The following is a 27,092-nucleotide window of genomic DNA, read 5'->3' on the forward strand; positions in this document are numbered from 1 at the left end:
TCTTGGTCACTTGAAAGACTTCAGTCGGGAATGTTTGGAATAAAGGAAGTTGCAAAAACAAAAGCTGGAAACTCAGGTCTCTGATCCTGCATGCCGGAGAATAAAGGTTGGAGAGAGAGGATTTAGGATTCACCCTTCCCTCTCTTCCTTTCTTTGCCTCACATCAGTTTTTAGGTACCTACCTTGTAAAAGATTGCATGATCTGTGTCCATGGCTTGCATGTTGACGTTAGTATTTTCCTGTTGTACAGGAAGCTGCACATACAGATGTGCATGTGTGGTCAGCTGGGGACTGGGCTTTTAGATGTGCTTACAAAACACCTGATATGTTCATTAGGCTGCTCAGAGGCACAACAAATCCCTGGTTAACTCTTCTAATGTCATTTGGCTTCTTCCAAATTCACAGATCTCTGACCAGGAAAGAAAGTCTGTCACTCTGTCAGCCCAGGGCAATGCCTGGAGCCTGTGTGGCGCTGATCCTGCCTGCCGCACGGATGGGCACTGAGTGTCACAGAGAGTAGATGAAAGGCAGCTTGGCTGTCTGAGCTTCTGGGGTTGCTATATTGTTTACTGCGCAGAGTTCTGGCAGGCCTCTCCTTTTTGATGTTATTAGTAGAGGATGCTTTTATATTGTAGAGCTGGGCTCCTGGTGCAGCTCTGACAGGCATGGCAGAGGCAGCACTGGGCTGTTCCTGGCTCCGGGCTGGGGCCGGACTGGGATGGTCGACCTGGAGGAGACTGGGACGGAGCTGTTGCCGTGTGATGGAGATGTCACTGTGCAAAACGAGCTGTGATTATTGACAAGGCACGTGGGCAGTAGAATCCCACTGTGTGTAAACGCTGCTGGAACTTCCAGAGGGGTTGTTCTCTCTGATTACTGGTATATGTATGCCAGTGGTGGGTTTTCTTTCCTTTCTGGCTTCCTTTGCTGCCAAGTAAGTAATGGCATTATACAGTGCCCTCTTATCTAAACTGTTCACTTTCTGTAGTCATTGTGCATTATCGAAAGTCCCCAGAGATTGCGTGAAGCATTTTCATTTCCAGGGACCTCTTTATAGAACAGGGAACGTGGTCAGCAAGAGAAATGGAGAAGCTGCTGCTTCTGCACTTTTCCCCCCCCCCGGGGCAGGCTGCTGACTGTGCTCTTCTCTAGGTGTTCCTAGGGTTGGCTGGGATCTGATAAGCTGTATCTGGCTGGTGGCCTGGCTGCAGACGCCTGCGCATCATCACCCACTGAAGGAAGCATCGTTGGCAAGCAGGATATGAAGTACACGAGATGACGTGGAGCACTTTGCCTCTGGATTTTTTATTTTTTCCCCATTATTCTGTTTACTGTATCTGTGTTTACCATCAGTGTAGCCATTCATTTCTGCAGACGTGCTTCTGAGGCTCGGCGTTTCTAAACCAATTGCTCTGAGCTGGTTTGCACGAGCACTGCTGCTGCTTTTACATAACTGGGTGTGTGCGTGGAGCTGGTGGTGAAGCAGAACAACAGCACTGTGGTTTGGCACAAAATAGCTTCTTACATTATTATTCTTGACTTTATTGGCAAAAACAGTAGGAAGCATTAGCAGGTAGAAGGTTGTTGCCTCGCCACAGAAACGTGTCCTTTTGTATGGCTGCTGCAAGGGCAAAACCACCAGCTGCACCCACCCCCAGCTCTGGCCCAGGTTTGCTGGCCTGGTTAGTGAGGATGACTTTGCACTATTCTGGCTTTTCATCAGTGTTAATTGCTGAAACAACAAGAACAACAAAAAACCTCAAACCTAGTAAGGGAAAATTCAGAACCACAGAATCACAGGGGTTGGGAGGGACCTCAAGAGATCATCGAGTCCAACCCCCCTGCTAAAGCAGGTTCCCTACAATAGATCGCATGGGTAAAAGAGCTCAGCATGAATCTCTCTCTTCGTTTCTTCATTTGTTAAAGTCACTGTGAAACTGCAGGGCCAGAGTTATGCAGAGCACTTTGGAAAACGATGTCCGGTGTGGCTGGATCAGCGAAAAGGAAGTGACAAACCAAATGACGCAAGCCAGTGAGCATGTCCATGCTTAACAAAACTGAGCTGGGAATACATTTCTAATTTAACTGGGTTAACCATGTGTGTGAGCCAAGTCTTTAAAAATAATTATTTGCAACTTTGTTTTTTTTCCAATCCTTTTTCCGGTGGTGTCATTTGTTTTATTTCTTCCAAGTGGATGTAAAATGCTAACAGTGACAGGAGGTTGCTCGCCTTGCACTCATCAGGCAGATAAGTGGCAAATAAGAATCGGTGCTGGTGAGCCATATCCTAGAGGTGGCTCGTTGCCTAATTTCAGAACCCCTTCCCTGTAGGTATTGGGGTTTCTTTAATGCTTCTATTATGGAATACAGGGTTTTTTTTTTTGCGCAAACAGATGTCAAAAATACATTTATTCTGTAACCTTCAGTGGTGCAAATGTGAAAGCACTTTTATAGTGTTGATGCTGGGACTAAGGGTGTGAAGCCTGCAAGTGCTGATGATATATCAGTTTTTACATTAAGGGAAATCCTGAAATTTATACTTTTTTTGGGGGGCGAGGTAGGGAAGAAACTGTAAAGCTAACAAAATGCAGCTGCTTGGAATTTTGTCCTTCCTTACCCTGTTCTCCACCCCTGACCTCGGCAGTCCAGTTCCTTTGCTTTCCTTCATGGTCTGTACTAGTCCATGGGCACAGCCTGGCACTGCTGCAGCTGCTGTCTGCGCGTGTGCCTGCCATGCTTCAGGCAGGGCGGGCCGGGCTGGCTGCAGGCGGCCAGCAGGCAGTGTGGGGCAGGAGCCGTTGCTGCCACGCTGCAGCCCTCCTCTTTGGAGGGTGGGAGGCTCGCCTGCAGTTCTCACAGAGCGTATCGGATTTTGCTCGTCTTTGTGGCTTCTGTCTGTCAGTTGGGGTTGAAATGTGTTGACGGGTTAAAGCACGGGTGGATGCGAGGGCAGCACAATCCTCTAAGCCTTGTTTTCTCGGGAGAGCAAGAAACTTGGCTAAGTATCTGGCTTTGATACAGGAGGAAAGATTGCAGCTCTCTGTAATTCCATATCCCTCTCTGCCCCCAAAGGTTCAGAAACTAGAAGGCAATAGAAAACACTCAGGAAGTAGATATGCTCATGCGTTGTTTTTGTATGCTCTTTATTTTTTTCCAAGACATTTTTGTTGTTCATGGAAACCTAGTACTTGTGATATTTAAATACGTGCAGTGTCTGTTCTGTAGAGTTTTAGCTGGCCCTGCACAATTTTTCTTCTGTGCTTACTACTGAATGTATCCTAAGGAGCAACACGCTGTTGGTGGTGCATTTTCGCATCTGGATGTGGATGACAGAACACGCAAGGAAGCTGCAAAAGGAAATTACTTTGAAACTGGTGGATGGTTAAACTTTTCGAGTCAAATCTAATGTGAATACAATTAGAGGAAGGTGTTTAGGCGGGAGTGCCACTTCTGGAAGTTTATATTCTACACATAAGCCAGGTTACAGGCACACTGACTGCTACTGATAGAGGCATTTCTCCACCCAGTTGCCTGCATTCACTGGATGCCTTGTGGAATCCTTAGGTTGTTTTGCTCTTCTGTTTTGTTTTTTTTTTTCTTTCTTGACAACTGCTTTGTGATGAGCTGCAGCTGTCTGGACAGGCTATTGCCATTGGAATCTACAGACGAGTAGATAGTATTCAGAGCTGAGAAAATGAGAACTGGGTTTAGAACTGAGTCACAAGAAGGGTTGTGGTGCAGCTTCACTGACACTTGTAGCTTCATGGACTGAGCCTATGGATTTCAGTCACACAGTTTGGAAAATGTGGGTCTGTGTATGTGTGCACACATTTGTCAGAAGTCATGAGTGAGGGGAAAAGAATCCAGTCAAATCATAGAATCATTGAATGGTTTGGGTTGGAAGGGACCCTTACGATCACCTAGTTCCAGCTGCCCTGGTATGGGCAGGGACACCTCCCTCTAGAGCAGGTTGCTCCCAGCCCCATCCAGCCTGGCCTTGAATGCCTCTGTGGAGGGGGCATCCACAACCCCTCTGGGCAACCTGTTCCAGTGTCTCACCACCCTCACAGTAAAGAATTCCTAATATCTAGTCTAAATGTACTCTCTTCCAGTTTAAAACCATTTCCCCTCATCCTGTCGCTACCTGCGCTTATGTATAGGTCAGTGAACGTGTGCCTCTCTGCAGTCAGTCAGGATAGCAAGTGCTTTCTGTTTCCGTCTGCCTTACATCCACGGCCATATGAGGAGACTAATTTCCAAAGGGCAGCAGCTTTGGGGTGTAAAACTTGGCACAAAGTGGGATTCACGTAGAGAAATTTGGCTTTCATAGGGTAAATCAAGGTGCAATGAATCCAGCATTGAACTTTCTGTTGGCTTCAGCGGAGGCAGCAGTGCACGCGGGAGTGCAGGCCTTGGGCCTGGGCCTTGCAGCATGGGGCAGGCCATGCCTGCTGGGACCGCCCGCTGTGCAGCCAGGGCTTCCCTGCCCTAAGCACGGCTGGCGGATCCTTTGCACAGGGCGAGGCTCAGATCACAGCTCAGAGATCTGGTAAAGCTCTCTGGCGGTTGGTACAGGAAACTCTCAATCCCTTTTGCAACCAGTTCGTCCTACAGTTAGCTGCTGCTTTTGTTTTGTACGTACTGGTAATTACCAGTCTGCGTTGCTTAACGTTCTGTGGCTCTTTGGCTGTAACGTGTTTAGCTATTTTTGTGAAGTTATTCTGCGGGGTTGGTTCTGTGTTTGCTTTTTTTTCTGCTCAAGCATTCACTGTTCTTTTCTCTGTCCGCTGTGATTGACTTTGATCCCTACAGAAAATTGGAAGGCCCAGCATTGGAAAGTAACAGCTCGTAGCTGTAGAGGAACTGTTGCTGCACATCTGACCTACAGCTTGCCTGAGAGGAGAGCCTTTGCCAGGCAGAGGCTTCTCCTGTGTGAAGCTAATTAGGTCAGTTTAGAAAAAATAACACCAGGACTCTTCTCAAATTCGGATTTTTCTTTAGGAAAGTGAACTTGGAAGCACTGTTCCTTCTTAGTTTAATTAGAAAAGCAAAGTATATTTTGCTTTTAAGAATAATTAGAAAGGTAGGTTTCATTCTGGAGACTGATTTGATACTGAAAGTCTCCAAACTTTTAACTCATCTCCCCTTGAGTATTGTGGACCATCTGGCCAATAGGATTTTGGAAGGAACAGAACCGACTGCCTGAAAGATCAGTGCCTTGCAGTTCATCTCCTGCAGCACTCATTCAGAAATCTAACAGCTGATGTGTTTTCTCACAGACTAATTGTGCTCATTTAGTGCCTTTTTAGTGGAGATGGTGCATGAAATAGAACCGAATGAGAAGACACCAAGAGTAGACCTTCTTTTTTAATTTCCATGCATTTGAAAAATACACCCTTTCCCTAGGCAGATCTTAGACCTTCTGAGCTCAACAGTGGCGCTCCATGCAGTATTTTGCTTTCAAGATTCACCTTCAATAAAGGAACTGTAGGACATAATTTGTCCTACTGGACAAAAGGCTCAGAGTCTGTGAGAACCCTGTGTAATTGGTCTGACTGTCCTGTGCAGAATGCGCAAACGTCAGTAAAGACACACATACTGTAACCCGTGTAAGAAAAGTACCAGCAGAACAGGAGTGCAAAAGTGAATGTCCTTTAAATTTGTTACAGCTCTCATGCTGTAGGCTGGAGCCCTCTAACCTGTGCTCCCCTCCTTAGTGTCTTTACAAACAAACAAAAACCTGCAACAGTTTTAACTCGCCCAGAACCTTATCAATGCGGTACACTATACCGAACATAAAATTCAACTAAGTTACTCTTAGTGTTCACTGGAGTGCTGAAGAACTTTTTAATCATAACTGTTAAAAATTCAGTCACATAATGACTGAGATCTTAGTGTACATGCAAAGTTAAAGCCTTGCTTATTAGCATGTGTCCGGGAAGTCTGTGTTACAGGGTTAAAACACGAATCTCGTGCACAAGGTTTGTAATTGCTTTGCGCAGCTTGACCTTCAGAGCTTCATAGTGGTGGTGAGCCAAAAGTCACGCTTTTGGATGCCTGCTCCAAAACCTGGCTGCCTATCAGCCGACCTGCAGCCCTGCCACGACCTCCTTTCCGCAGGATGGGGCCGGTGGGACGCCTCCGACCGCCCGTGGCTTCATGCAGCAGGGATGTGCAGCATGGAGGTTTTCTCTGGTGTCCCACACTTCTGTAACGGATGGACGTGAGTCACTGGGGTGGAGGGATTTGTACCTTCTCAACAGGCCTGTCAGCAAAGTGAGATCCTTGTTTTTCCCAATTTGTTTATTTTCCTGAGCGTACGGATTTTTGGCACGGTGGACCTGCTGGGTGCTGCAGGTGTTGAGAGGGACTGGCTCCTGGCCAGGGCTCCGTGGGCACGAGGCTGCGTCCTCGGCATAGTGACATCCCCGCCTCCCACCACAGGGCTTCTGGGGCTGGAATGGCAGTGGGTTCAGCTGGTGTCAGGAGGTGTGACAGTTGCTTCAACCCAGGGTGAATGGCAAGGCTGCTGGAACCCCTGTTTGTGTAAATACTGGTAGTTAGGCTCAGGGAATTCAGGTTTTATGTCCCAATAAATGAAGTGCGAGGAAGAGAGGAGAAGTGGACAGGCAGCTCTTCATGCCTCCCCTCCCGGACTCCTCTAAATGAGGTGAAGGTGCAGAAGGTGACAGTGGATGTTCTGCTGCCCCTTGGTTTCAAGTAAGTCATAGATAAGGCTTCTGTTGTCATGTTATGACTAGCATGGTATTTTCTCAGGTTAGTGTTTCTTAGTGTGTGTCTTGATCTTGCTAATTGCAACACAAATGACCTCTTTGGGGGCAGATTTCAAAATCCCTGGAGATTAATCTCTAGTCCAATTTTTACAAGAATGGAGTAGCCTTCAGTGGTACGTGTTTTGCTTCAGGACAGTAATCTGAGCAAGTGAGTAACATACTGATACAGCAGAAGTGTAGATACTGAATTTGCACAAGGGCTTGAATTCAATCATTTGTTTTGTTTTGTTTTCTCACCGGTCTGCGGTCAAACACAGACAAACATTAGGCAAAGCAAACAATCTGCATTTCCACTTGTACAATGGGAGGAAATAGGAACTGCAGGAGTTTAAAATAAAATTAAAAAAAAACTGGACAGAACAACTGCATCTGGTGGCCCTTGGGTTTTGTTGCTTATGAGAGCTGTGGTACAGACATTTGCAGCAGGGGGTGAAGAAATGTCCTTTTCCTCCGGTGACGAGGGCTGTAGTATCTGGTGCCATAGAAATGACCCATTTCCATGCCTCCCCTCTAGACAGTGTGGGCTGGAGTAGAATTTTAAGTGAATGATAAAAGTTATATGTTCCAATTTCTTCTCTGGCTGATGGGTTGCTATTTTAGTTTAAGGGAAGTCTTACACCACTACCAGCTTAGTTGCCTTCTACAGTGAAATGAGTTCCAGTGATTTTTTTTTTTTTTTAATTTCTTTGAGCATATGATGTAAATAGGGGCACAGAGAATAATTACTGTGTTTTGTTGTTTTGGTGGGTTTTTTTATGTATCGCTTCTTAAACTTATAAAACTATATTTCAAACAAACTATAAAATTTCATTTTTCAGTTTGAGGGAGTGCAAAATACTTCTCTAGGAAGACGTGAAGCAAGCTCCAAGCAGTGCCTTCTGTTGAGCAGTCTGAGAGCAGATCTTATGCCCTGGGCATCCTTCTGGCTGAGCTGCAGAGGAGGCTGCCCTGGTGTTGTCAGCAGGCAGGGCTGGTGTCGGCAGGCTGGCAACAGCAGGCATTGCTTATCTCATCTGAATCGCTGAGTCTAAGCAGAGAAACCCTGTGTAGGTGGAAAGGGAAACAGAAGGATCATGACTTCATTGAGGTCATGTGGAATAGGACGTGGGGTTTCCTGAATCCCCATGTGGAGCATTGTTTGCTTGCTGCGTAGTCTCCTAAAGGCTTTCCTTGCCTGACCAGGATGGAAAGGGTGGAGAGGAGAGGGGCAAGAGGGTGGGGTCCCACCCTGGCGCAGACAGCTGAGCTGGCAGCACACCAGCAACCGCAGAGCCTCGCACTGGCTCACCCAAGATGGGCTCAGACTTCAAAGTTCATCTGTGGGTTTTGAACGGGAAATCTGCTTGCTGAATTCACTTTCAGGAAGAGCCTGCAGCTGAACAGCTGAGCCTTCACCCTGCTCTGCTCTGCAAGGGTGGCTGGCAGCCGGCTGCAGAGGTCATCCCACAGCAAGGTCCTCCAGCTCCACCAGCCAGGCTGCCTTTCAAGTACAAACCTGAAAGACACAGAAGCCGTCCTGAGAGTTCAGGCTGTGGTATCTGGTTTACGTGCAAGCAGGCAGTTTTGTGAAGAGTCGCTCTGGAGTCCCACGGCTTTCTGCCCGTGTTCTGACCAGCAGCGTAAGTGTGCTACCATCACACATGCATGTGTGGTAGCAGAGGTGACCCTGTCAGACCAGGTCCACGTCAGTGGGGGCTGGTCCCTCAGGTCTCCAGCGATAAGTGGCCCAAGCCAAGGCCTCAGAAATTTGTTTGGATCTAAAAGGAAAAGCCATTGTACATAATTGAGTGTGTTTTCATGTAAATACACTTAGTGCAAGTTAAACTCCCTTGCTGGCTAACAGCTTGACTGCTAATGCTGATATTCTTGTTTCATCTAAGTAGAATAGTATATGTCTTGGCCCTTAGTAGAGGGCATAAATAAATGGTGCCTGTATCAATTTGAACTAAGAAGATAAATGCATATTCAATAGGAGTAACACCCAGTGATCTATCCCATTCCACACAGATCTCCCTGCAGAGATAACACACAGTTGGAGCTCATCAGAAACAGATCTTTGGCACAGTGCTTCTCCTGCAAATGTGGCTGCAATGACCAGCATTCAGATTTGAAAAATGTGAGTTCTGGCCCCGGGTTTGCAGAATGTTACTGTAGTAACTAACTGGCAATTGCAGCAGATTTTACATGGAAGTATTTTCTGGGTGAGAAGAGGAATTTAGTTGGACTGGAAGCTAATGGGAGAATTTCTTCCAGCTTGGATACCTCACCAAAATGTAGTCAGGAACTTCAGTGTCAGAGTCCTTGAGCTTCAGAATTGTTCAAATCTGAGCTCTGTATCCAATTGGTAGCATTTAATGCTCTGTTCCTGGGTGGGGACGTGGGTGACTTGCTGATAGCCGTTGGGTGTGTTGGCTGCATTCTCAAGAGTTGAAATGTGCTTTCAAACTGAGCATTTGGATGAAAGATGAGACCTTTTATTTGTGAAATAGGAGCCCGTGGACCACGCTGCCCTCAGCCCAGCTTCTGGGGAGATACGGAACGCTGGGTCCTGAATCACAGCGGATCGGTTCCCTTCGGTGGTATGCAGAGGATGAGCACTGCACATTGCACAGAGGACTGGAAGTGCAGTGCCCCTTGTTGCTCACCTTCTGGGGTGAATCGGCAGGGATGTATTTGGTATGTCTGGTCCTTCTGGGACCAGAAGTGCATCTGCTGGCTGCGTTCAGCTGGGGAAGAGTTAAAGCAGCCAGTTGCTTCTGGGAGCTTTATGCAAAAAAAAATCAAAACACCACCTTTCTAAAAACAATTCAAACATGCTCAACCTTGTGGCTTCAGCAGAAGCAGCAATGTGTAAGAGTTCCCATGAACCCTGCCTAACCTCTGAGATTTATTGATAACTGAAAAAATAAGGGACCAGGCCCTGAAAGCCTTACTTAGGCAGTAGCGTCAGTGTGTTAGCGAGAACCCGGGGGCTGAGCTCAGGATGTTTACCACTTTTAGAGATTTCAAGGAAAATGTACTTGAAACAGTTCAAAAAGAAAAAAAAAAAAAAAAAAACACAGAAGAGAGAAATCTGGGGTTTTCGCTCTGACTGCCAGAACCGTTGTGGTTTGTGCATTAAAGCAAGCGCAGCGTGCAGCCTGTTGCCCTGCTCAGTCAGTCTGCCCGGGCATTAATGGCTCTTTGTGTGAACACCCGTACGTGTGCTCTGCTGTTCTGGGTGGCAGTGGCAAGCTGAGCCTTTTCCTTTGGCAGACCTTAAAGGAAAGGTTTGATTTGCGCACGTTGGGCTGATGTCAGAGAGAGATGGAAGTGATGCTGTGCACTATGTAATTCTGCCACATTGTTCGGTACAGAGGCTTTTGAGAGATCCATCACTCTACAATGACAGCGAGTCTGCTTTCTTTAGGAAAACGTATTGTAATCAAAATTAAATGTGCCGAAATAGCAGTAAAATGATCACAAAACTGAGATATATATCTATAGATAAGCATTTAGCTACGCTTCCCAGTATACTCTTTGTTTTTTCCCTAGTCTCAACACACTTTTAAATTAATTCCATTTAGATGTTTTTCATCAAGTTTAGATAACCTTTTTGTGAGGGCAGCCCTTCAGCCCTCAGCCTGACTGCACACCAGCTTCTGTGTGGAGGAAGATGGGGCTCTCCAGCTTAATGCAGCCGAGAAATGTGGAAACTCTTTTACAAGGGTGTGATAACCGTTTTTGAAAATAACTTGTAGCAAGTTGAGAATTGGATTGAACCAATGGGGATGAGCCTTTGTTGCTCTTTGCTCTCCACTCTTTTCCTTTTGCCTTCTTGAGAAAGGTTTGGGCGCTAGTGTGCATCGACCCTCGCTGTGTTTTGTTCCAGGCCAGTGAACGGGTCTAGGAGAACATAATGGTGGGAGGTGCATGTAGTTACTGTAGTGTGCTGCTTTACCTGGTCAGGGAGCGTTTATTGCAGGTGAGCCTGCGCAGGCGGGTGGTGGCATATGGGCCAATGGGTTTCACTCACTGGGAAGGAAACATTGCATGGTGCAAGGCAGACACTGCCCTGAGACAAGGATCTGCAAGGATCTGAGTTCCTCTCATCCAGCAGTCAGCATGGTTGCAGACCTGGGAGCTTTGTAGAGAGGGGCCATCTCAGTAGGTCTTGTGCACTGAAATAAAACTGAGCGCCGTGAAAACTGGACTCTGAATGCTCAGTATCAAGTGCAGTGGTATTGATTTACTTTTTTAGTAAAGAAAAGGAAGGTGTCTTCATGCAGCATAAGAAAATCAGTCGATTCTTGCCAGCATCCTCTGCAGGACCCAGAGCAGCCTGAGGGCAGCTGCCAGCCCGCTCGCCTGCTCCTGGAGGCACCTCGGGGTGCCAGCACAGTGCTCGTGCCTGCATTCTGTGGCAAGCCCCTCGCTGTATTGCCATGGTGTGCAGTGCCTGGAAGCGTTCACAGTGGCCTGCAACGGTGATGTGGCAGTGTGGAGGAAGCAGGCTGCCATCCGTCTTCCTCCCAGTGTCTGATAGTGCAGAAATCCCTGCACTCTGCTTTTTGAGAAAAGCTTTGCAGTCCCAGAGACTGAGGGCACTTGCAAATACAGAAAATCTCAGCAGGGTTCAGTTGTCTGTTAAAGAAAACATGACTGTGACAGATCGCTTGAAAACAAGGCATCACTTTTCTTTGATGCAAAACTGCTTCGCTGTTGGAATAACACTTGTGTGCAGTTGTGTACAGATAGGACTTGAGTTTTAAAATGACATCAACCCAGCTTTTAATTTTGCAGGTGTAGATTGCACCTGCAAATCATTTGGTCTGCAAACTGCAGCAGTTCATGTCTGATTTCCTGATTTCCTAGCTGATGTCGATTAGCTATTTCAATACACAGCTTTTCAGGCACTACTATTTAAAGAACAAAATTGCAGTCTTAAAGCTTCAGACCCTTTGCTGACTGTTTAATGGAAAGAAGTTAGGATACATAGCCAATCCACTGTCCATGCAAATCTTTTGATACCATCCTTCAGTGTGAGATTAGCGTTGGTCATTGGGAGAAAGCACTATGCTTTGCACATATGGAGTAACTTGATCTTACCTAGCCAAGAAACGGCGCAATTTGCACCAAGATTCCTGACTGTGTTTCTAATATACATTCTTGTGAACCATAGTTTGTCAGTCTTTGTATTGAGTTTGCTCTTTTAATAGCTTTATTCCTTCCTTTTCCTCACTGACTTCAAAAACTTTTTAAGAAGCAAAAAAGTACGTACAGCTTCAGTGGCTGCACCTCTTCCGTGGGAGCTGGATGGAGACTCATGAACTCACTTGATGTTATGCTCTGACAGCCCCATTAAATGCATCATTAGCTACTGTGTACATAGTTTGCATGCATGTTTTGCTAACAGTGGTTTGTTGTTTTAACAGGGCCGCCATGTTAAGACTGGGCAGCTAGCAGCAATCAAAGTGATGAATGTTACTGAGGTGAGTAGAGAACCGAAAATCAAAAAGCAATTATCAAGGTGTAAGGGAAAATAAAGAATCAGATCATGAGAATGTGGATAGCTTATGAAAGACAATCCGGTGGTATAAATCATGGTAGCTCAGCAGTGGTTTGTTTCTTGAAGTTCTGAGAGGTGTTAATGCAACCAGAATTTCAATTGTACCTGTCCAGTGGGGGCAAAGCAATAAGGAAAGCATTTCTATATGTTTTTGTGCTCTAAAATAATGAAGAGAACTCTCTTCCTGCTTATTTCTAGTTGATTATCTGTTTCCAGAGACAGCAAGTAAAAGATTTCCTGTAGCTGTGCAGTTACCCCTACTGTGTTTTATCACATCCTCTCCCTTCACATGCCAGCCATTCCTCAGTGTAGCTGCCATGACAGCAAGCAAGCAAGAACATGTTAGAAATGCAAATGTAGCACTTCTTTATTGTTATTTGACAGATGAGAGAAGCAGACAGCTTAATTGGCACTGTCCCTGCTCACATTGTAAAGTGGTGTCAGTGCTGGAAGAGTGTGTTAAAAAAAATTAGCTAAGTACTGATTTTTGTTTCTGAGCGCAGCCAGTAGTGAAGCAGCTTGCCTGCTTGAAATCGTGCTCCCAGAAGAGCTGGGATGAGCCTGCACCCTCTCCTCAAAGTGTGCTGGAAGTTTGGGTTCCATGGGGTACACTTGTTTGCATGGGCGACCAGCTCCCCATTCTCTTGCTTTGGCAGTGTGGACATGGTGCATTAAACTCCAAGATGAAGTTGGTCATCTTGGGATGTTGTGGAAGGGTCATAATCTAAGATAAGAAATAGGTCCTCTGGGCCAAGTCTGCCAGTGGTACAACTGTGTGGAGCATTTTGAACAAGCACAAGCAAGCTCTGTCTATGTTTTTATGTCTTCTGCTTGTCTTGGAAGACAACGGAGCGAGTTAGTCTGTGTGAGCATTGTCACGTAGAGCAGGTCCAGGCCAACTGTCTCTGCTGACGGGGTCTGAATTGCAGGCTAGTTAGTTGAATTTGATGCTGCTGTAGCGCTGTTATGAAGAACATCTGAGGGCTGGTTTGGCTATGATGACTACGTTGTAAAACAAATGTGTAGCTGGACAAAGGAATCTACAGGACAGATCCTGTGTAGGACTCAGAAGGGATCCAGAGCTGCTGTACAGACAGCTTTCATGCCTTGCTGGGTCAGCCAGCATTGCTTGAGGGCTAGCCACAGATGTCACTTGTGGGCTGTCATGTTAACACCAGTGATAGTCTCTTCCTTCATGAAACAACTGAAGCAAAAATTTCAGGAAGGGAACCTTGGAAAGATTTCCTTCCCTTTACTATACATAACACATTCTCCTTTGTGTGTAAGCAACAAAACGCAACATCCAGTAATGCCTACTTGCATGGAAACAAAATTTAGATGGAAGAAAGCCTTGGAAAGCTTCGGGAATTCACATTGCATGATTCTGGGTACAGAACACAGCTGCTCGGGTTTGATTTGCTGCTTCTCTGTGGGCTGGAGAGTCAGCCCCTCCCTGGGGAGTCTGTCCCATTGCTAGAGGGCCTGAACAGCAATAACAGCTTGTGCTGTTTTCACATTGAGTCACTTAACACAAAAGCGGTTGTGACAGTTTAAGAGCTTAAAAGTGAGCACGCTGATAAACCACGGCTGCTCTGGATTACTGCTTGCCTCATGGGCTGGTCTGTCCCAGCAGGGACCTTGCTTCTGGCCCCCCGTAGTGAAGAGTGGCTGAAGCCGGTGCCTGCTCTGCTGCTGCAGGAGGTTGCAGGACGGGGGCAGCATGGCTGAGGTTGGTGCTAAATGAGTCCAGAGCATCTCTGAACTTCACTTCTCCACCTGAAAAATAGCAGTAGCCTTTCTCTGCTTTGTAACGTGTGGGTACTGAAGCCTCTCACAGCAATAGTGGGTCCAAACTGTAATGCAGAAATCCTTTCAACCTGCAGAAATCCAGTGTGATCAATTCAGAGCCTACCAAGGATTCAGTGTTTCTCTTGTGTTGTTAGTCTGCTCAGGTTGAAATTATTTTCTGTGCCTTTGGGCTTGAAAAGCTGGCTTGAAGCATTAAATAAAGTCTTTAAAATATTGAAATCTTCATCTTCAATGTCCTGCATATAAATTGCACCTGAAAGCAACGTCTCACAGGGATTTCGGTTTGTCAGAAATGGAAGCTGTCATAGTAAACCTGCTTGAGTGGGATGGGAGGCTCCTAGCCCCTCTGGTCATTTTCATCTTTGGGTAGTGACACAATCTGATTAGTGCTTCACTGGGAACGGTTTTCTTGTGGTGCAAAAATTTCATATGATAGAAGACAGGAAGATGTTAAAAAAAAAAAAAAAAAGAAACCAGGACAAATGCAGTCTTTTTACCTTCACCCCTGTCCAAAAAATGAAAGTGGAGAAGAGCTGACTGCCTTTAATGGTGTTGTGATTTGGATGCCTGCTGGGAAGACTGCAGTTCAAGCCTCCAGGAGACATTTCTCTTACTTGGTAGGGCAGTTCCAGTTACCAGGTCTGACGGAGCCCATGCCAGTGTAGGTTGGTGGCAGTTTGATTAGCAGCCCACAACACTGCTCTGTAATCAGTCATTGTTGTCTGACATGGGAGAGAAGGGTGCTGAACACAGATATCAATCATATCAAGAGAGTCTGAGGCACTTCGGCGCCTCTTCGATGTTCTGCAGTGGATTTCTCTCCCCCAGCATCCTGTTTTCACTAGAAAATCCAACCTAAGAAGTCTCCCAGCTAATGCTTCATCATAACTGGTACATTTCAGCCAAATGTTGTTTCACCAAATCTACATTTTTTTTTTCCAGCAATAAATTATTTCATCAGAAAACCATTGCCCAGATCCAGCAGCAATTATTTGGCTCTGAGATCTGAGGCTCACCAGGAGCTGAGCAAATCTGCCCTTCACTGCTGCGGGTTGTAGCCCTGGGCTGCTTTCTGAAGAGCAGCAGCAGGATGCTGTGGTCACTGTGGGATCTTATGGACATCTGTCAGGAAGTGCTGCAGTGTCACATTTTGCTGGGGGGCGGAGAGCCTTTGAAATTGTTGAAGTGGAGCTGATGACAGTGTGCTCTCCTGGGTCTCTGCGCAGGCTGTGCTTCCTGCTCGCTGGCCGTGCCAAGTAAACTGAGGGTGCATGGAGAGGTGGGATCCTTGCTGATCCTTGCTGCTTGTCTCTTTGGCTATTGGTGCAGCTGGTCAAGGGGCTCTTCTGCAGCAGGCTGTTCCCTGTCATTAATACCCCCAGCACTGAGGGGTCTTTTGGTGGAGTACTTAACATCTGATGATCTTGTTTCTGTCTGAGGGCAAGAGGCATGTGCTTTCTCGTTCTTTGCTTCTTAATGTCATTGCCTTTGATCGTGAGCTTGTCATCTTTGTGCTTGCAGCCGTCTGTACCCAGAACTGCACTGGTTTGTGAAAGCAAGCTGCTTTTTGCACCTGCACATCTGTGAGCTTGTTTCTTCTCTTAAGCAGCATGATTCATGAGCAGGTTCCAGACCCCTGGGAGATGTGGCTTATGACAGCACTAACAGACGAGGTGGTGGAAAGTGGAATTCCTGAACACCTTTGTACACTGAGAAGCTGAAGGGTGCCTTTGTCTCCAGTTGCTCTGTCCTCACCTGCCTATTTCCATCTTTCACATGCACAATTTGGAGTCTCAGAGGGAGCAGAGCTTTGTTTCCCCACCAGAAGGCACGAGCACAAACTCCCTTTGATCTGGCGCTGGCTGCATACAGAGGGAAATACGACCTTGCTTATGGAGGGTTTCCTGCATGCTGTCTGGGAGGCAGGGTCTGTTTTCTCTTGGACACTCCAGATGCTACTCCAGCCTTGTCCTTACCCTTTCTAAGTTGTATGACACCCAGGGCACTATTAAGCCAAAGATTAAAGGTTTTCCTTTTTCCTTAATTGCAAACAAAGACAAATGAAGTATCTGGTGTAATAAGTGTGCCTTTAGAGTCTGTGTTCAGCAGAGAGGCTCTTCTGAAACCAGAAATAGCTGATTTCACTTCAAGTTGAGTTTTTTCACGTTTCCCTTTTCCTAAAACTTAAGAAAGTTAGGCTTTGGTTTGGCAGCACATCTCCTGTGTATTGAAGCTATTAGGGAAGTTCTTGGCTACTTCTGTTGGGAATGCTTTTTTCAGGTCAGATTTAATAAGATGTTTGAGAGAATTTGGTTTCAGCGTGCCAGGCTTCAGTGTTTTGGTACAGGTTGAAGGGACAGTGCAGCCGGTTTTCTAAGCAGTGTGTTGTGATGGCTAAAAGAATGCTTTGATGGCAGAGCGACTGGAAAATGGTGAGAAAGTGCAGAAGAATGTCCTGTGGGCCTGAACTATTCTTGCTGCTTCCTTTTCTTCCCTTCAGCTAGTAAGTGCTGACTGGGATGTTTTGCAGCAAGGTAAATTAATTTTCAGCTTGGTCTTATTCCTCTTAACTGATGCGTGGATACCTCGCAGTGCTACACATTTCCTATTAAAGCAAATGAGACAGCAAAATCTACAGACATTTCACAGAGTGTTGTGCACCATTTCTCTCAGGGACAGTGAAACAAACAGGCTGCTCTGAGAGGACCTCTTGAAAAAGGACCTCACTGAAAACTGGCATTTCCTTACAGAGCAGTTGTTAAAACTATTCCCATTAGCACCCCACAGCTTTGTCTGGACTGGCCAGAGGAGAGCGCCTGCCTGAGGAGGCTGAGCAAAGGCAGAAGAGAAGTGGAGCTGGCACAAAGCAGTGTGTGGAGCAAAGTGGCTGGGCCTGCACTAGGCCCTGCTCACCAGCACTGGGCCAATGGCTTGATGTGGGGCACCCTGTATCTGGGTGGGGTGGGGAGCTGCTGGAAAGGGGACGAGCCCTGGCCCTGCTCTGGCTCCAGAGGCCAGTGTGTGGCCGGGCACCTACTGCTCCACTCTGGTTTCCTCTCAGCTGGGTGCTTGGCGGGAGTGGGAAGATGAATTGGCTGATGTGTGCACTCAGTGCTTTCTGAGTATTTAAGTAATGGAGTATTAGGAATATTTTTATTTGTTTAAGTCCAGTTCATTTCTCCAAGACTAAATTACTTCATACAGGAACTGCAAGCAGGGGAGTTACTGATCCTTTCTAGCCCCATGAGGAGATGATATGAGTTTGTTACAACAGCATAGGGACATTTTTGATTCTTTAGCTCAATCCTAGGCCAAAGGATCAGGGTGATTCCATCCTCAGTTTAAGAGCCTGTCCTTGGACTGTGGTCTCAGAATGAGAGAATAACGCAGGTTGGAAGGGCCTCAGGTCTCCAGCCCAAACTCCTGCCTGAAGCAGGGTGGGTTGCTCAGGGGTGGTTCCAGTTAGGTCCCGAACATTGCCAAAGATGGAGGGTGCATAGCCTTGGCGAACTCTTGGCACCTCAAGAGCCTTCTGTTCTCTTCTGACATAGAATGAAGAGGAGGAAATCAAGTTGGAGATAAATATGCTAAAGAAATATTCCCATCATCGGAATATTGCTACGTATTATGGTGCGTTTGTGAAGAAAAGCCCTGCAGGCCAAGATGATCAGCTCTGGGTAAGTGCTTTGTGTTGTGTTCACCGGATGTCTGGCTCCTTTCTTTAGAGCTCCCATGTACTTGGCTCGGACCTTGTCTTGGTGGAATGTTGAAATCATCGTTTTGAGGAGTAACTCATAAAAAAGAAACATCCCTCTTCCTTTACACATTGAATCACAGAGGTTGGAAAGGGCCACAAGAGATCAAGTCCAGCTCCCTGCTAGAGCAGGTTCCCTACAATAGGTCACACAGGTGGGCATCCAGATGAGTCTTGAATATCTCCAGAGAAAGAGATTCCACCACGTCTCTGGGCAGCCTGTTCAGTGCTCCATCACCCTTACCAATAAAGGAGTTCTGTTGCATGTTTGTATGGAACTTCCTGTGTTCAAGTTTTAGGCCATTGCTGCTTGTCCTCTCACTACGCACAACCAAGAAGAGCCTGGCCTCATCCATTTGCCTCCCACCTCTCCTTAGAGGATGAGCGTAAAGTGTGTTATAATACTTGTGACTTAGGTTGTTGATCAGATTTCTTGATAGAACTTACTTTTCCCAAATTAAATGTTTCCATCTTTTTTAATGAAGATGAAATAGAGCTTGTCTTTTTCTCTCCCCTCCTTTTCCTTGTCACTTTCTACATTCTTTTCCAGTTGAAAAATAAAAAAGCAAACAGAGGAGTTGGCAATGAAGCAAAGAAAAATAAACTCCTGATTTTTTTTTTTGTCTGCAAGATTTATGGAGATCTGCAGCAAGATGAGACATTTTAACTTTTGAAAAAAATCCCACCTTTGTTAGTGCCATTTTTGTTCGTGGTTGTTTTTCTTCTGATTTATGTTTTTACTAGAAAGAAAATGTTTACCCTTAACCTGTAATAGTACAGGAGCACTTTTTGGGTTTTATTTATTTATTCAGTAACGTTCATTGCTCAAGAAATGAGATTTCACATCATTTGGCACCCAGGAGGGTGGCACATAGTTCACTGCGCCTTAATAATGGTGCAGCAGACGTCACTCCTGATATCTCTACTGGTGCCCTGTCAGTGCTGTGGTAAAGATGTGTTGTATTTGTCTTCCTGCAGCTGGTGATGGAGTACTGTGGTGCTGGCTCTGTCACTGATCTGGTGAAGAAGACAAAAGGGAACTGTTTTAAGGAAGACTGGATTGCATACATCTGCAGAGAGGTTCTCAGGGTGAGTTGTGGACCAGAACTTTGTTGCTCATTTGGAAAAAAGCCTTTCCCAGCCCTTGGTCATTAATGTAAGGCAATAGTAAGCACTATTATTTCAAGATTTTGATCTGTGGGGCTTGTCGGCTATGGTCCTTGAGTTCAGAAGAGCCCAGATGTCCATCAGCCTGCATGGTAGCTCTTTGACATCTCATAGTACTCTAGTTAATCCCATTTTCTGTATGAAGAACACATGGATTATTGTCTCCTTTGACAAATACCATCTTCCTCCACATCGTGAGATATTACTACTGCTCATTGCTTTGACTGTTCTTGCTGTGTAAGGTCAATCTGCTCATAATTCCTTTACCTGCACACACTAGGGGACCTTTTTTCTGCACTATTAGAAGCCGTGTTGGTTACACAGCATCTCAAAATCGTAAAGGTGGCCCTGCTGCGGCAGCATTCCTCAAGATAATTCTTGCAAGTGTATTTCATTCTATGTATGCTTTGGGATTTTTTTAAAATATTTTATTTTATGTTATTTTATTTTACTTTATTATTTTATTTTATTTTATTTTTTATTTTATTTTATTTTATTTTATTTTTGTTCCTGGAAAGTAGAGAAGATAGAACAGTTCCAAAGTGTAATCCAGTGTACTAGCCTGGAAAAAAAAAGCATTGAAACATCATTCTGAATTCAAAACCCATTACAGACTTACTGATCCATCTTCCATGTAATGGAGTTTTATTTCTTTTCTAAATAACAGTAAGATAACTGCATATTCTGGGAGCTAGAATTCAAATAGTGTGCCAAAGTAGTGCTTGAATAGAGGTAAGTTTCTGCTTCTGGAGGTGTTGTTGATAAGTGTGTTCAGTGGAGAACATCAGCCGTCTCACCTGGATTTGGCATTAGACTGCCTATTATAATAACTATAGCTGGAGATTGTGGGGAAAGCTCTTCTGCAAAAAAAAAATAAAATCCTAATGGTCTGTTTAAGTTCTTGTGTGTGTGTGGCTGTAATATCTCTATTAGAGCAATTGATGTTAAAACCTTTGGTTTATGCTCTTGTAACAGAAAGTAATAACATCAAGCTTGCATGAACCAAGCAATTGAATTGAGTCATCTTCATTTTAAAACAGAATAACTCATTGCATCTGGATTGAAAATGTTTCCTTCTGGAAAACTTGGGAGTTGGATGGAAGCTGTATTTGAAGTCACTAATACTATATTACAGAAGCTATACATTTTCAGTGAAGCATCCCTTGGCTTATTATAGTGTCTTATTTCAGAGTGTTTTGTTTTATCTATGTTAGCTTAACCGTGAACAATTTGGGAAAGAAGGAGGAGACAGAATATTGCAAATATTTGCTGAATGACAACAGTATTTGCTGCATTCAAAAATGGTCTGACTTGGTGTTTTGAACTGTGATCAATTTATCATTGAATTCAGAGTTTTGCTGTTCCGCTGAATGCAGAATTTAACCCAGTGTGGCCAGCCATATCCTGTCTCTGTAGCTCATAGAGAGCATTCTGCATTGTTCTTCACCTCTTTTTTTTTTTTTTTTTGCTTGTAATATTGAGAGTAAAGATGCATCCCTTGATTCTGAGATAGAAGGAGAAAATATTGGTACCTCATTTTCTTCACACTTAACTTTAGAGAGGCTCTGCTACAGTCATGCCCTCTGGTTGTTGTCTTCTCTCCTTGCCAAAACTGAGGACTTCATGTTGCTGATCACATGTAAAGGACTTTCCCCATGAAGTCTGAGAAAGATAAAACTGTAAAAAGCCAACAATGCCAAGTCCACAATAATGAGAATAAGGAAAGTCTTGGTTTTGTTTTGCTTTATTTTTAGGGCTTGGCACATCTTCATGCTCATCATGTCATCCATCGAGATATTAAAGGACAGAATGTTCTTCTCACAGAAAATGCAGAAGTAAAACTGGGTATGTTTCTTTAAATGTGTGCTACAAACCTGTTCGTAAAAAATTAAAATTTCTGTCTTACCTTGGAAAGAACTTTCAGGAACCCAAGCAACAGGTTTATCAAATGGTGTTAATGCTTGGGTTTGCAAAATGTCTGTCAGCTAGAAAGAGGTGAAAACGTGATGTATTCTGCAGCAGTGTCGCTCACAGCCTGTGGGAAATACAGCTACTTCTGGACAGTCAAATAGATAATCTATATAGTCAGTCAGATCACCACCAGATCTTCACAGCAGGCTCCAAGTGTACAAGGGCTTCCAAAAAAAACCCCACCAAGAATAAATTAAACTGATCTATTTCTCTAAGGGGAGTAAGCTTAGAGATTTTCATAAATCTGAGGATGGGTGAAATTACTCTCCAGTGGAGCCCTCACACGCGAGTAGATCTTACTAATACTCATCTCTCGAGAATGTCAGCCTGTTTACTCATTTCCTTTTCTAACTGTGACGTGTCGCTGTTGACAACTTCAAACTTCCTAAGATTAAACTCAAGTACATATATCTCTTGAGGAGGACATCTTTGATATTTTTGGAAGACATCACAGTGGATGCATGGCAATGATTTAAAGGAATAGTCCTGAGGACAACACTTTTCTTATTTGGGATGATTCTTTATTCCCCATCTCTTTTCTTCATTTGAAAGAAATCACTGTAGAGCTGGAGAAGAAGGATAGACGTAGCCTATCTATATGGGGTAGGATGCTTGACTGGAGCAAGCCAAAATAAGTTTTTTTGTTGTTTTCTTTCTTTTTTTTTAATTAAAAAAAAAAAAAGTATTGCCAGAGGGATTTAGCTTAAGTATCTCTTAAAGCAGTGAAGCTAGGAAACCAAGAGATCCTCAGCGTGGTTCCGTTCCATTTCAGCGTGTTATGTAAAAGCACTTCTCTCATTTCCCAGCAGAAGCACAGAAGGTATGATGAACCCAAAAGTCAGGTCCAGCTTACTGTTGCAGACATTTCGCTGAACAGGGACAATCAATAATGGTAGTTTAAATGACCATGGTATGCAGATGTTCTGCACTGAGGAAACACAGCTGAGAAAATCTTCTCCTGGATGATAACAACAGGACTGTTTCCTTCCAGTTCTTTCTTTTTCTTGTATTTTTTTTTTAATCTTCTCTATGAATAGCACTAGGTGCTGTGCCCAGTAGATCCAATTAGTGTGTCCTAGAGGTTTGTTGAAAGAAAAATACAGTCACATAATGGTTAGTTTTATGGACCCTTCTTCATATTTGAGCAACACCATGTTGCCATACAGTCCTGATGAAAGTAACATCCTTTCAGCACAAAGAGCAGCGCACAACTCTCTCATTATAATGAGGCTAAGATCAGAATAAACCAGTACACTCTCCAGCCTGTTGTAAGCTAGTGTTTGAGTGCATGGAAGGAATTATTTAAAACAGCTCAAAACAAAGTGATTGTGTTGGTTCTTTCCAACTTTCACAAACTGACATATTAGACGCATCTAATTTGCCTCATACATAGATACTATTTTTCCCTTTCCAATACTAGTTAAAGATCTCTAGGCTTTACTCAGGCTTGCGTTTAGATTAAACTTCAGTTATTCCACTTAATTTTAGTTACTGGACAAGATGTACTGTGAGAACTTGTGTTGGGTTTGATACACATTCTAGCCCAAAGGTTTGGTGTCCAAAAAGTATGAAAGTGGTTAAGCAGGCACTCTGCCATATGAGTGCAACCCGTTAGTAATTTCTTTACCCTTGCTTGACTTTTCAGTGGATTTTGGTGTAAGCGCCCAACTGGATAGAACTATTGGGAGAAGAAACACATTTATTGGAACGCCATATTGGATGGCACCTGAAGTCATTGCTTGTGAGGAGAACCCAGATTCTACCTATGATTACAGAGTAAGTGTTATAGCTTAGCGTAAGATAGCAAAACACACGAGTTGTTGCTGAAATTCTTCTTAAGTACTGCACTTGAAAAGTTCAAACTTCCTTTCTTTTAAACCACAATAATGTTATAACTGCACAAATAGAAATATGTGTAGTATGTGGGTGGTGGCTCTTTTTAAGAGTGGAGTTTCACTATGAGTGTTGTTTTTTTGTGAATTGTTTGTATCTGTAATACACGTTCATTAACTATTCGGTGCGACAAAATACTGATATATATATATGGAGGTTACAGGTGAGGATGGAAAAGAAAAAAAGTGGTAAATTTGTAAGGAATGCTTGACAAACAGTGTCATGCTAATATGGCAAGGTATTACTCTGTTCTGTAGAAGAGCTATTTTACTCCGTACTTAGTTGTAAATCCTGGTTTAGTTGGTAAAAATTAGCATAACTAATCACTCATTTGTAAACATGCAACTGCAAGTGGTTTTCCATCCCAGAAAGATTTCTGGTCATTCACGTGATAGCTGAGGGGTGAAGGCTCCACTGGAGGTTGTCCACTGAAACTCCACTGAAGCAGAGTCATCCAGAGCAGGGTGCCCACTTGTGGCTTGTGTCTGCTCAGGTTTTGAATATATTCATCACTAGAGAGTCCACAGCATCTCTGGGCAACCTGTCCTTGTGTTTACAACTGTCATAGTAAATAAGACTTAATGTTTGAACAGAATTCCCTGTATTTCAGTTTGTACCTATTGCCTCTTCTCCTTTCCCTGGCCACCGCTGACAAGAGAAGCATTTGGCTTGGTCTTTTTTATTCCTTTCCTGTGAGGAATTTATGCTAAGATCCCTTGAATGGTCCAGGCTCTCAGCCTAGAGCCTCCCAGCTCTAAGCCCTTAATCGTCTTTGCAGCCCTCTGCTGCATGCATCCAGCCCAGACTTGGTCACAGCCCTCCTGATGTGACTCCACTAGTGCTAAGTAGGTGGGAATTGTTACCTCTCCTGACCTACGAGCAGCACCCATCCTAATGCAACTGATTCCTCACCACTAATTTCTCAACAGAAAAGACTGAGTGAATACAGAGGCCTTTCCTGCTCTTGTTGTATGCACTTGTTAAGTGGTTCCTGACATCATTTTTGCTCCTACACAAGCATCTACTGATAACTTCTTCATTGAAAGAAGACTTTATCTTTTGAGATGACCAACATGCTTTGTGTTTTGGGTACCAACAGCAGCTGCCATATGCTTTTTCTGGTTCTCCTTCTATAATATACTGATGCTGTTCTGAAGAGACTTATGACTCTTTGTCCTCTGAATTATCTCCAGCAGTGTTGTCATTTGTTTGCCTACACTTAGGCTGCAAGGTGTTTTCCAGGGATGGCTTCCTGAGCAGCCCTTCCCCTGGTCACTCTCTTGGTCCCGGTGTTCTCTTAGTTGCTGCTTGGCTACTCTTCATTGTGGCTTCAGAAATTTTATTAGAGGTGCCTGTTATTACTTCCATTTTCTGCTGTTTCAGAGGCTATGATTCTCCCTTGCTGAGACCTTCTGTGCTGCACTGGCAGTGTGAAGTCATGTTGTGAATGGCAGTCATGACCAAAGAATGTTCTTGGATGTTATTTTATTTTTCATACCATGTAAATCTCATACTGAAACCTCAGAAAATGAATCTTGTCTTCATTTTCTGAAACCACTTGATTTTCTTTTCAGAAGGTGTAAGCATTAGGAATGTGCACACCTACTTCCTGAGGTTTCCTTGCCCTCAGTAATAAACAGTCACACAAACGATGCTGTGACTCAGAAGGTGGCACGGGGCTGATCTTTTCTGCGGAGATTTATGACTGATACGATGAAGAAAGTAGCAGGAAGCCATTCTGTAGTGTCTGTAACATCTTGCTCTGTTAAAAAATGATAAAAATTATAACAAATCAATGAAAATATATATGCATGTGTACCTATTCTACACATCAGTCTTTGCAAACGCTGCTGCCATTTTCCTTTTCAACTGGCTGCATCTCACACCTTGAAACAAGAAACCCCAATTCTTTGCAGACTGGTTGCTTTTCCCGTTATCCCCAGAGTCTGCAGTACTGCCTCTAGAAGACGTCTCTAATTTTCTGTCACTTATTTAAAAGTGAGTCGGGGTCCCATCGGTTTTGTTCTCAGACGTCTCTTCAAACTATAAAGCAAAGTGGCTTGCAGCTTGCATGAAGCAGTTCAGAGCAGCTGGATTGAGAAGGCTCTGTTGGTCAAGTCAAATTTAGACAGAGTGCCAGGCTGGGTATGAGCTGCTATCTTTGAAGGTTTGTCTTCTGTTGCACCCTTTTCAAAGATATTTTTAGATAAACCCTGCAGGCTGGTTTGGTCACATGCCTCTCATCTAACTACTTTTGGACACCAAAAAATAGTGAAATATTGTACATGATTAATCAAGCAGAAACCTGTGACATTATTTTTTTACAGTCACTGGCTGTGTTCTCAATTTACCTTTTGTGATCAGAACCTGGCCTTTAGCATTCAGATCAGCTGATAATGGAAACTCCAGTCTAAGGTAACTGAGCTGACTGGGACTGAATCTCCTCCCGTGTGCCCAAAAACATGTGACTGGAGGCTTTGTGGACAGAAAGTCAGACCCAGCACCTGACTATAATTTAAGTTCTGTCAGTGTAGAAACTCAGCAGTGACTACTGTGATAGATGTATGAAGACAAAGATTTATTTTGGCCTGGAACAGAGCATGAGACACTGTTCATGGAATCATAGAATCACCAAGGTTGGAGAAGACCTCCAAGATGATCCAGTGTTGTGTCTCACTGCCTCGTAGCGATAGCTTAAAGATTTAAGCTGTATAGTTAAATGGTGCCTGCTGTACTCCGGCTCTTTTGGGTTTTTTTGAATGCAAGAGGTTTGCATTTTAGAGCTGGCTGCTTAAATAATGAATCAGCTATTCAGAACTGCATGGGGAATGGGAAGCTTCTGGCTACTAGCACGTTTCTTTCCTAAAAGCTCAGGAGGGAAAGGGAGGGAGCAGAATGCGTGTCACTCTCTCACGAAAATGACTTGATCCAAGAGAATTCTAGGGGAACAAGGGAAAACTGAAAAAAAGCTCGAGTGTTTCAAGTTGCAATATGCAATGTTTCTTTTCCTGCAGAGTGACCTCTGGTCTTTGGGAATCACTGCTATTGAAATGGCTGAAGGAGCTCCTCGTAAGTGGTTTGGTTCAGGGAGGGGGCTCTATGCTTTGTGAACATGTTCTGTATTAAAATAACTCATGCTTGACTAATGCACAGATGTACAAAGCTCTGGTTCTGGCTGGATCCTTACAAATAATATCTGAATTTTTCTCATTTCGGCTTTCTTGCTTCCCTCTCCCCACACCTAAGTCCCTGTTTCCACTCCTTGATTTCACTCCTGATTTCTTACTAGCTTTAGGTAAATATTATCTCATATAGTTGCTTCAGTCCATGACCCCAAGCAGCAGAAGAGTGCTGGGAGACCCTTGCTGTGCCCTCACTACTCTGGTTAGTGTCTCACAGCCACCAGGCAGAAATCGGCGGCTGCAGGATGGTCGCACAGACCTCGTACAGCTTTTGTTTCCACAGGACATCGATTGTTTCACCGCTGCACCCACGGAGCAGCTGTGTTGTGAGGGTGTGCACGGTCACTGCTGAGAGCTCAGGAGGTGAAATAAATTATACCCTGGCCTGAGCTCAAGAGCACGTAGGCTGTGTTTAAAAAACACTTTTGGCTGTTTTCCGGACTGACTTGGTTTTTAGCAACACTCCAGAGCCAGCTGGAGTTGAGGAGCACTTTCAGACACAGTGCTCCAGCCTAGCTTCATCCTGAGACGTCGGTCTGTGCAAGATTTTCTTTGAGAGAGACCTTGTAGCTTCACATGCTAATTCCTCATTCCACCTGTAATTGATGTTATCACTGTTTTTGGCAGGGGAATGTAATAGATTATATTCTATAGCATTGTGTTGTGGTTTTTTTTTTTTTTCTTCTTGTTCTACATGCGATTCTGGGACACATATCCAGAAACAAGACTTCTTTGAACTGCCACCCCCACTGTACCACAAGCTGTTGAAAAAACATAGGAAAAAGACAAAAAGTCAACTCAGATATGAGAAATGATGGCAGGCAGCTATAGGCAAAGAAAGAAAGAGAAGGCTGTAAGGGCATAACCAGGCCGTAGTCTTGCTTCTACCATTTCTGCAATGCTGCAGATCTGTTTCTATTAAGGGAATCACTTCTGAACACTTGCATATCATGAGAAGTCAGCCTCCACATAGA

At 44.4% G+C, this 27,092-nt stretch overlaps 1 protein-coding gene across 6 annotated transcripts in view; it reads left to right on the top strand.

The window, feature by feature from the left end:
- NRK (Nik related kinase) overlaps window positions 1-27,092 on the top strand; it is a 97,125-nt gene that overhangs the window by 18,300 nt on the left and 51,733 nt on the right. For 4 of the 6 annotated variants that reach the window (XM_021406499.1, XM_021406500.1, XM_021406503.1 and 1 more), the window contains 6 exons: window positions 12,209-12,265; window positions 17,703-17,828; window positions 18,884-18,994; window positions 20,827-20,917; window positions 22,689-22,819; window positions 25,951-26,005. In XM_021406499.1, coding sequence (XP_021262174.1) covers window positions 12,209-12,265; window positions 17,703-17,828; window positions 18,884-18,994; window positions 20,827-20,917; window positions 22,689-22,819; window positions 25,951-26,005 — 571 coding nt within the window. Of the gene's footprint in view, window positions 1-8,801; window positions 8,911-12,208; window positions 12,266-17,702; window positions 17,829-18,883; window positions 18,995-20,826; window positions 20,918-22,688; window positions 22,820-25,950; window positions 26,006-27,092 lie in introns of all 6 variants that reach the window. The other 2 variants (XM_021406501.1, XM_021406502.1) reach the window with 1 other exon arrangement.

This window comes from Numida meleagris, chromosome 8, assembly GCF_002078875.1.
Source record: "Numida meleagris isolate 19003 breed g44 Domestic line chromosome 8, NumMel1.0, whole genome shotgun sequence".
Taxonomy (NCBI): Eukaryota; Metazoa; Chordata; class Aves; order Galliformes; family Numididae; genus Numida; species Numida meleagris.